The following is an 11,192-nucleotide window of genomic DNA, read 5'->3' on the forward strand; positions in this document are numbered from 1 at the left end:
TTTTTTTGCGGTATGCGGGCCTCTCACTGTTGTGGCCTCTCCTGTTGCGGAGCACAGGCTCCAGATGCGCAGGCTTAGCGGCCATGGCTCACAGGCCCAGCCGCTCTGCGGCTTCCCAGACCGGGGCACGAACCCGCATCTCCTGCATCGGCAGGCGGACTCTCAACCATTGCGCCACCAGGGAAGCCCTCAATAATTTTTCTTTGTCTTTATTTTTTGCCAGTTTGATTACTATGTTTCTTGGCGTGTTTCTCCTTGGGTTTATCCTGTATGGGACTCTCTGCACTTCCTGGACTTGGGTGGCTATTTCCTTTCCCATGTTAGGGAAGTTTTCGACTATAATCTCTTCAAATATTTTCTCGGGTCCTTTCTCTCTCTCTTCTTCTTCTGGGACCCCTGTAATGCGAATGTTGTTGTGTTTAATGTTGTCCTGGGGTCTCTTAGGCTGTCTTCATTTCTTTTCATTCTTTTTTCTTTATTTTTCTTTATTCTGTTTCGTGGCAGTGAATTCCACCATTCTGTCTTCCAGGTCACTTATACGTTTTCTGCCTCAGTTATTCTGCTATCGATTCCTTCTAGTGTTTTTTCATTTCAGTTATTGTATTGTTCATCTCTGTTTGTTTGTTCCTTAATTCTTCTAGGTCTTTGTTAAACATTTTTCGCATCTTCTCGATCTTTGCCTTCATTCTTTTTCCGAGGTCCTGGATCATCTTCACTATCATTATTCTGAACATTTATTTCTGCTCTGATCTTTATGATTTCTTTCCTTCTACTAACTTTGGGTTTTGTTTGTTCTTCTTTCTCTAGTTGCTTTAGGTGTAAGGTTAGGTTTTTTTATTTGGGATTTTTCTTGTTTCCTAAGATTGTATTGCTATAAACGTCCCTCTTAGAACTGCTTTTGCTGCATCCTATAAGTTTTGGATCATTGTACTTTTGTTTTAATTTGTCTCTAGGTGTTTTTGATTTCCTCTTTGATTTCTTCAGTGATCCATTGGTTTTTTTAGTAGCATATTGTTTAGCCTCCAGCTGTTTGTGTTTTTTACATTTTTTTCTTGTCGTCGATTTCTAATCTCATAGTGTTGTGGGTGGAAAAGATACTTGATACTGTTTCAATTTCCTTAAATGTACCGAGGCTTGCTTTGTGGCCCAGCATGTGATCAGTCCTGGAGAATGTTCCATGTGCACTTGAGAGGAATGTGTATTCTGCCATTTTCGGATGGAATGCTTTATAAATATCAGTTAAGTCCATCTGGTCTAATGTGTCATTTAAGGCCTGTGTTTCCTTATTGATTTTCTGTCTGAATGATCTGTCCATTGATGAAAGTGGGGTGTTAAATTCCCCCACTATTACTGTTATATATATTCATTCATTGTATATAATTAGCCAAACCCATTAGTGCTAACATTTCTTGGTCGTGTCTAAACAATCAAGTGTTCTCCTTTGACTGAGATACCTTAATGATCATTCTGTGAGACTCATGAGTCAGTCACATCAACTTCTGCTTTGACATTTTTTCCATCTATTCTAAGAGATTGACAGTTTCTCATACCTTCAGTTGCCTCACTTGGCAGTCCTTTTGCACATATCTCAGTAGTTAAATGTAACACAGCTTCATCCATTTTTGGGTATCCTCCATTCTTAGGTTCCACAAAACTCTAGGTGCTGCTTTTCTAGGAAATATGGGTTTGTGGCCATTTCTCTGACAAACATTTCACAAATATTAAATTTATGTCCTGCTTCTGTTTCCAGGCCTTTCTATATGCATAATAACTTCTTATTGTAATGCCAAGCATAGTGTTATCTTAATAGAATCCTTTTAAGTGGCAAACAATATACGTAATACCAACAGTGCATGTAACTCGAAGAGAAAACAATATATGTAAATATCAACAGCTATAATAGTACTTGTGTGTGTGCAAGCAGTGGTAGCTATATCAAGACTGCCAGCTGGTCAGCTGCTACTGTAAAACACCTTCAGTTGTAAGACACATCTCAATTTATAAGCTAAAATGTGGAAGAAATGTGGTCTTAGAATTAGGCTGCCCTTCCTTCCTTCCTTCTTGTAATCTTTCCTGACCATCCCTTTGCCAGGGTTGGGACACACAGATCAACAAGTAATGGGCTTACAGTCTTGTGGGAAGACAGACAACTAGACAAGTCTTTCTACTAGTGGGCAAAGAGGGCTATGATAGGAGAAGTGGAAGGTACCAGGAGAACAAAAAGAAGAGAGCCCACCCAGAAGTAGCACTCTTCTGGCTGGGTAATGAAGGAGGTAAGTAGTTAGGCAGTGATGGAAGAGGGCCTATCAGACAGCAAGTGTACTGGAAGTAGGAGGAACAACATATGCCTGAGCTTGATAGGGCGTGGCAGAATTGAGGAATGGAAAGCGTTTCTGTGTGAATGGAACTGAGTGTGGTGGAGAGAATGTAAATGACATGATCAGATTTGCAACTGAAGTAAAATACCTGATGTCCAGGGCCAAGCAATAATCAAACCAAGATGGGATCATAATTCTGTGATGAGGTTTAATTAAGCCAGAAGTCTGCCATGTTTTTTGCTATAGCAGGGTTTGAGCCCAGGGTACTGGGAAGTAGGTAAAAGGTCACAGCTGTTGGTAAGTGGGTGGTTGAGAAGAGCCTCTTATGAGTGCTCAAAGAGGTTTGCAGGCTTGCCATGCTACCTCATCTGTGTAAGTGAGGACTTTAAATTTTGCTGAAGAATGCTGAGTAGCCAGATATATGTGGCATTGCCTGTAACATTAAAGTACACATTGAAGGGTTTGGAGTCATTGGTCTAAGAGATTTTCTCAAGCCTTTGAGAGGAATCATGCACACACGGGAAGGTGATTTGACCCTGTCCGGCCACTCTGTCAAGTGATATCTTCTAAGAAGTACAATGCTTCTTTTAAATGCTGTGTCTAATGCATGATATGGAACAGCATGGAAGTCCCTGGCTGTATTTTGTAGGAGGTAAAACTCCATACCTCTTATCAAGTATTGCAGTGACCAGCCATTTTAAATAAGCTCACCAGAGCTGTATTTTTAAATGACCAGGTACGTGATATCTGACTACCTGAAAGAGGAGGTTTCTATGATCCGCAAAGGCTTAGGGTGGTCCAAGAGCTATAAGATTTTTCAGGCTTCTGACTTCACCAAAATGTCAGTCCTTTAATGGGCTGCTCCATTGCTTGGGCACAATGTTCCTCTCTCCCCATTAAACTTGATCCTCCTCCATTGAGTCTACCTCAGTTACCAAAGTCATACTATGTCTTCCTTCACTCTTCTTCTTAATCACCCTCTCTGTTCAACCACATCCTCACGTCTTATTGATTGGTTCTACTGACTTCATTATCTCCTGCAACCATCTTGTTGTCTCCATTCCTACTGTGGCCAAGCTAGACCACACCAAGATACCTTGTAATTCACTCATTGTTCTTTTTGGTAATGGACAGAAACTTGGGTTCTTAGTGATATCCAAGGACTTATAAATGGTAATTTATCAAACAGGTTATCATTTAAAGGACAGTGAAGGTCTCTGAGTCTTAAAACATTAAAATGGGGAAACAGAACTAAATAATAAATAAGTTAATAAAAAGCGACAAACATAAGCATAGCATTTTGTTTCCCTAGATAAGGAAACTATTTATTCAACTAATATTTACTGAGTACCAAATATATATATCAGGTACTTTATAGGCATGGGAAATATAGCAGTGAACAAGACAGACAAGATCCTTGTGCCTGTGGATATGATATTGTGGCAGGGCACATAGACAATTTGTTTTCAGAAATCAATCCAAAGACAAAAAATAAAAAAGGACAAAACACTAAAATGTCTAAATTGTTGTTTTAAATTCTAGCAAAAGCTACTTATTCAAAATGTTTAAATGTTAATTCATAAAGAAGCCACAACTGGCGATAATTCAATTGTCATTTTTTCTAGATATAATAAAATGCAAAAAAGACAGAAGTCCCTCCAGTCCTCAGCAATGTCCACGCTGCATGAACCCCAGGACCTCTAAAGGCAGGCCCTTAGTTATGGTCCCAGCTGCAGCTTTCCTGTGTGCCAAGCCAACCATTGACCCCTCCCTGAAATTGAAGAGCCTGACTATTCTGGAAGATGGTGTTTCTGTGTCCATCTCTCCCCAAGATTTCATGGCACCCTTCGGCTCCCTGACTTTGAATATGACAGACCAGTCTGGAAATGAAGCTAACATGATCTGCAGTATCCAAAAGCCCTCAGCAACATCATCCACTGCATTCACTGCAGAAAATGACTACATCATGCTAAATGCATCATTTTCAACATTTCTGGTGTGTAACATAGATTACAGTCACATTCAGCCAGTGTGGAAAGTGCTGGCTTTGTACAGTGACTCTCCTCTGCTCCTAGAAAGGAGCCACTTGCTCACTGAAACACCACAACTCTGCTACAAATATAAACAGGTGGTACTGAAGCCTGAAGACATCTTTACCAACATCGAGGCTAATCTCAGAGCAGATCCCTCTTGGTTAATGCAAGACCAAATTTCCTTGCAGCTAAACAGAATTGCCACCACACTCAGTACATTGCAGATCCAGTACTCCAGCGATGCCCAAGTCACTTTACCAAAGGCAGAGATGAAGCCAGAGAAACACAAATGGACCATGATTTCCAGGGATAACAATACTAAGCAGGAACGCACTGTTTTGGTCGGTGGGACCATTGACCTAGATTGCCGCAGCCAAGGAGACCCTCCCCCACAACTGGAGTGGCTTCTAGCTGATGGAAGTAAAGTGAGAGCCCCTTACGTTAGTGAGGATGGACGAATCCTGATAGACAAAAGTGGAAAACTGGAACTCCAGATGGCTGATAGTTTTGACACAGGCATATACCACTGCATAAGCACCAATTACGATGATGCAGATATTCTCACCTATAGGATTACCGTGGTAGAGCCCTACATAGAGTCTTATCAGGAAAATGGAGCTCATCATATAGTTTCCATTGGTGAAACACTTGACCTTCCATGCCATTCTACGGGTATCCCAGATGCCTCTGTCAGCTGGGTTCTTCCAGGAAACAGTGTGCTCCATCAGTCCTCAAGAGATAAGCAAATCCTTAACAATGGCACGTTAAGAATATTACAGGCAACTCAAAAAGACCAGGGTCATTATCGTTGTGTAGCAGCCAACCCATCAGGGATCGATATTTTAATTAACAAAGTTTCAGTCAAAATAAAAGGGCAACAGCCAGTGGAGCATAATGTAGAAACAGATGGATCTGGGTTTGATGAGCCCAATTCCATTGCTCAGCTTAAGGACCCACCAGCTGCACAACTCCCCTCATCTGCTCCAGTGAGGGCTGAGGCTGGAAAACAAGTCTCAATCACAAGTAAGAATCCTAAGCATGGGGTGTTAATAGCCCAGCAGCGTGGAGATGCAACCAACCGACGTTTCAGAGAGCACAGGAGGCAGTTCCCTCCCTCTGCCTCGAGAATTGACCCACAACACTGGGCAGCACTACTGGAGAAAGCGAAAAAGAATATTATGCCAGAGAAGCGAGAAAATACCGTAACAGAGCCACCTCCACCGGTCACCCAACTCCTGGAAATACCTGGTGAGGAAGTAGGCTCATCAGGCATGCTCCCTCCAGATGGGGAAGTTATGGTCCTGGCGACTAAAGCGCCCAGTGTTCTGGCAAGGACCGTGACTGCTGATTCCAGAAAATCATCTGATAGCCCTGTGACAAGTATAACTGCTGGCGCCCAAGTCTCCCCAATTGTGAGTCCACAGATACTACTGCCTGAAAAACCAAGAGGTTTCAAACCATCTACTACTATTAAAACTAAAGCCATGTCAAAGAATATGACCGCAACCACATCAAGCAAAATGCAAGGCACAACCAACCGAAATTTATCTACTATCTTTCCTCTACTACCTGAAGCAAGTCAATTTCAGGATGCTGAGGACAGGGAGAGAAAAAGAGAGCATTTGCAAAGTGCACCCCCAGTAACAGTGGGGGCTACTACAATCAAAGATGTCCATATCAAAATTCTGGGCAGTGCTAACAGCAAAGCTGATGTATTTGTAGGATCAGTAAATGCCACGAATAGTCATCAGACGTCTGTAATAGGAGTCAGCGAACCCTGGAGCCACCATTCCCATTCTCACGTTACTCAAAAACCTAACACCTCTAAGCTCCCTTCGGACCCATACACTGCTGTTCATTCTCAGTTACACATTCCTGGAAATAGTACATTTAACACTCCACTGTCCAGACACTCTGGAAGACGGAGGAAAATTTGGAGCAGGGGGCGAACTCCAATTTTCCGACAGCATGGACACAGCTTTGTGAGGCCAACACTCAGAGGTTCTTCTGCAGAAAGAACCACTGCATTTTCAGCCACAGAGCACAATGTGGAATGCCCATCCTGTTCTCCCAGAGAAAGACTCACCACTGCTGCAGCAGCATTGCCTTTTCCAAGGTCTTCCCCCATCACCCTCCCTGAAGCTAAAATTGCCAGAGTCATAGCAGAAGAATCTACAACTCTAGTCCACAATCCATCATTACTATTTGAGAAAAAACCAAATGTAGATGTTGAGAAAACAACACCGACAATAAAATATTTCAGTGCTGAAAGTACCCAAGCGACTCCAACTTGTGCATTTATGACTCATGCAACAAATATTAGTTACCCAAGCGTGTCTAAAGCCAGTGAAGCTAAAAGAGATTCAGTGATTGTATCGCCACTTCCAGGTCCCACCATCAAGCCACCTATGCCTACTACTATAGCCATAACAAGATTTTCAAGAAGGAAAATTCCCTGGCATCATATCTTTGTAAATAACCATATCCAAAAAGAAAAGCTGAAGAATCAGCAAAAATTTGGTTCACAAAAAAGCACAGACTTGGTGCTTCCTAAAATATCTCCTGCTTTACCCACAGATAAAGTTTCCCCCTTCCATTTCACAACACTCTCAGCAAGTGTGATGCAAATTCCATCCGTAACATCAGCTACAACTCACCACAGTACCACTAAAACACACAGTCGTCTAAGTCTCCCAACAATGAAGGAGCTGCCCTTCCCACCTGTTTACCCTACACCTCCTAGTAGCTCAAGCAAAGAATCAAGTACAGATTTCATATCACTGCAAACAGCCATGCTGACAGCTACTCCTATTGCCCCTGCATCTAACGTTATCAGCAAAGCCCAAATAGCCAGACCCAGGGCACGAAAAGTACAAAGAATAAAGAAGCCTCAAAAGAATAGAAATGACCCAAATAACTCTCCCAGCCAGATTTCTGGCTTCATTACACCCACCACTGTGACACTGCCTGTTCTAACAGCAGCTGAAACTTCAACCAAACCCAGCGTGTCTGCTGTCACTCATTCTCTTCTAGAAAACATAAAAGAAATTTCAAGCACAATTGGTCTTCATCCAAGAACCTTTAATCTGACAGATGTACTTGAAGAACCACCCCAGAAGAGGAGTCAGACTTTGCAGAGCACAGCCGCTTCTGAAACCGCTTTGTCTAGCGAACTACACCAGAGCGCCACCACTAGGAACACAGTCCTTAGACACTCAACCGTGCCACCCTTCCTGAGCGCTGGTGCCACTCCAATGCCAATTCCTACCTCCCCTCCGTTGAGTAACCAAAGTGCAGTTGCTGACAATATGGCAACTCCCATTGTCAGGGTGATGACAAGTAAAATGGTCAAGTCACATGAGCCCTCAAAGCACAATGCGCATCCACAGCGATTAGCGGTAACATCTCCCCAGACTCACCCAAATGCCAAGTTCACAATTGGAATCACCCACTTTATCTACTCCAATCTGTTACGTTCGACTTCTATGCCAGCACTAACAACAGCTAAATCACAGAATTCTAAGTTGACTCCCTCTCCCTGGTCAGAAAACCACTTTTGGCACAAGTCACACCCAGAACTGGCTGAAAAGGTCAAAAAGCCAGTAGTGAGCATACGGCCCACTCCAGATCTGCCAGAGGACACCATTCACGCTTCAAATTGGGATATACAGAAGAAGGCAAAGAAAAGTAACTTCGATAAGACACCAATTCAAAAAATAACAACTTCCAAATTCCTTCCCTTTGATTCTTTATCTAGGAATATATCTGAAAGGCCCAGAATAGTTGGAGGAAGAGCGGCAAGTTTTACTGTTCCAGCTAACTCAGACGCCTTTCTTCCTTGTGAAGCTGCTGGGAATCCCATGCCTACTATCCACTGGACCAGAGTCTCATCAGGTACTTGAAACTGTTTCTTTATGCTTCAGCTTCTGCAGTTACAAAGCAAGGAAAACATTGTTATGTTTCAGGGTTATGTATCCAAATAATCAACATCAACATCAGATTTCTCCAAGACTCAAACAATTAATATCCTTATTTGATATATGCATGGCTTTTTGCGCATTAGAAGGTTTTAAAACATATGTTAAGACCATTTTTTGGAAATGCTTTGAAAGCAGATCCAAAGAAGTTGTGCACGGTCATTGTGTTGAAGCATCTGGCTTTTACATTAAAATTAGGGTTTAAAAGAAAAATCCAGAAATAACTTTAGTAATCTGAAGACTAGGTGTCTTAATTTTAAATATATTTTTTCCCAGTAGCCTAACAAAAAGAGAGCTTTCCTCTTGAGACTTCCACGTGAGCAATTGATGTTTACTGTCTAAACTTTGATGACCTATGGCTATAAATTTCTTTCTTCTTTGATGACCTATGGCTATAAATTTCTTTCTTCTTATCAGGACTTGATTTGTCTAAAAGGAAACAGAATAGCAGGTTCCAGGTGCTCCCCAATGGCACCCTGTCCATACAGAGGGTGGACATTCAGGACCGTGGACAGTACCTGTGCTCAGCCTCCAATCCATTTGGCACAGACCACCTTCATGTCACCTTGTCCGTGGTTTCCTATCCCCCCAGGATCCTGGAGAGACATACTAAGGAGATCACAGTCCATTCCGGAAGCACAGTGGAACTGAAGTGCAGAGCTGAAGGCAGGCCCAGCCCTACAATTACCTGGATTCTTGCAAACCAAACAGTGGTCTCTGAACCATCCGAGGGGAACAGGCAGGCCCTGGTGACATCTGACGGAACGCTGGTCATCCACAATCTCAGCATTTATGACAGGGGCTTTTACAAATGTGTGGCCAGCAACCCCGTGGGCCAGGATGCACTGCTGGTCAAAATACAAGTTATTGCGGCCCCACCTGTTATTCTAGAACAAAAGAGGCAAGTTATTGCAGGGACTTGGGGTGAAAGTTTGAAACTGCCCTGTACTGCAAAAGGAACTCCTCAGCCCGGTGTTCACTGGGTCCTCTCCGATGGCACCGAAGTGAAACCATTACAGTTCATCAATTCCAAGTTCTTATTTTCAGATGGAACTCTGTTTATAAGAAACATAGCCTCTTCAGACCAGGGCACTTATGAATGCATTGCGACCAGCTCCACTGGCTCAGAGAGAAGGGTGGTAATTCTTACAGTGGAAGAACAAGAGACCATCCCCAGGATAGAATTTGCATCCCAGAAATGGACGGAGGTGAATCTGGGGGGCAAATTACTACTGAACTGCTCAGCCGTTGGGGAGCCGAAACCGAAAATAATCTGGAGGCTACCATCCAAGGCTGTCGTCGACCAGTGGCACAGGTAAACCATACCTTTCTGTTGAGATTATCTTCTTTATTTAGCCGTATAACTTCTGAAGTGGTAAAAGGGGTAGAGCCAGAGTAGCAGCAGTGTTAGAGAGCACACAGACTCTGCACAGAAAAGAAACTCGCTCTAAAGAAAACCTAATCGTTTTGATGCTAATACAAAATAATACAAATTATATAAAAACCAAGTTTCTTACATGCCATAACCTAAGGGCCAGCTTCTTCCTGAGTTTATATAGTTAAAAAGAAGGATAAAAAATCTCATTTGCTTCCATACTTGTGACACTTTTAAAATGGTACCTGTGTAAATGTATTTATAATTTTTCTATCCAAAAATAAGAGGGAATGTTGTAAAGCAACCAAGTTCTGGAGAGATGCACTTCATTATTTCACTCTTCAGAGTCTCCTGGTAAAGCATTTTCAATTTTAGTGCAATCTATACTTAATTTATTCTACCCTAAAACTGCAAAGCACTTTATGAAAGTCACAACATTAAGGCCTTCACAAAGTGAAATGTATTCAGGACCTCCAATCACTCTGACGGTGTCAGACACATATATACACATACACACTTTCTCTAATGTTTCCTGTTACAGGCATATTAATAGTGATTTTTAACTGTTTTCTGTACAGATTAAATCTCTTTGAAAAATAAGTTCATGAGTTAATTTTTGCCATTTACATGACTTCATACAATGATGTTTCATAATATGACAAAAGATGGGAATGAACATTTCCATCTTATATGTTTGTTTTTTATAGATCCTTATCGGAGTATAACTGCTTCACAATACTGTGTTACTTTCTGTTGCACAACAAAGCAAATGAGCCACATGCATACACATGTCTCCATATCTGCTTCACAATACTGTGTTACTTTCTGTTGCACAACAAAGCAAATGAGCCACATGCATACACATGTCCCCATATCCCCTCCCTCTTGTGTCTCCCTCCCACCCTCCCTATCCCATCCCTCTAGGTGGTCACAAAGCACCAAGCTGATCTCCCTGTGCTATGCAGCTGCTTCCCACCAGCCAACTATTTTATGTTTGGTAGTGAATATATGTTAATGTTGCTCTCACTTCGCCCCAGCTTCGTCCTCCCGCGCCATGTCCTCAAGTCCATTTTCTATGTCTATCTCTTTATTCCTTCCCTGCAACTAGGTTCATCAGTACCATTTTTTTTAGACCCCATATATATGCATTAGCATATGGTATTTTTCTCTTTCTGACTTACTTCACTCTGTATGACAGACTGTAGGTCCATCCACCTCACTCCAAATAACTCAGTTTTGTTTCTTTTTATGGCTCAGTAATATTCCATTGTATATATTTGCCACATCTTCTTTATCCACTCATCTGTCGATAGACATTGAGGTTGGTTCCATGTCCTGGCTATTGTAAATAGTGCTGCAATGAACATTGTGGTACATGACTCTTTTATTTTTAACATCTTTTTTGTAGTATAGTTGCTTTACAATGGTGTGTTAGTTTCTGCTTTACAACAAAGTGAATCAGTTATACATATACATATGTTCCCATATC

At 42.0% G+C, this 11,192-nt stretch overlaps 1 protein-coding gene across 1 annotated transcript in view; it reads left to right on the top strand.

The window, feature by feature from the left end:
* IGSF10 (immunoglobulin superfamily member 10) overlaps positions 1–11,192 on the top strand; it is a 45,628-nt gene that overhangs the window by 15,602 nt on the left and 18,834 nt on the right. Inside the window, exons 4-5 of the mRNA XM_024131898.1 lie at positions 3,944–8,245; positions 8,746–9,643. Coding sequence (XP_023987666.1) covers positions 3,944–8,245; positions 8,746–9,643 — 5,200 coding nt within the window. The remainder of the gene's footprint in view (positions 1–3,943; positions 8,246–8,745; positions 9,644–11,192) is intronic.

The sequence above is a fragment of the Physeter macrocephalus genome, chromosome 1, assembly GCF_002837175.3.
Source record: "Physeter macrocephalus isolate SW-GA chromosome 1, ASM283717v5, whole genome shotgun sequence".
Taxonomy (NCBI): domain Eukaryota; kingdom Metazoa; phylum Chordata; class Mammalia; order Artiodactyla; family Physeteridae; genus Physeter; species Physeter macrocephalus.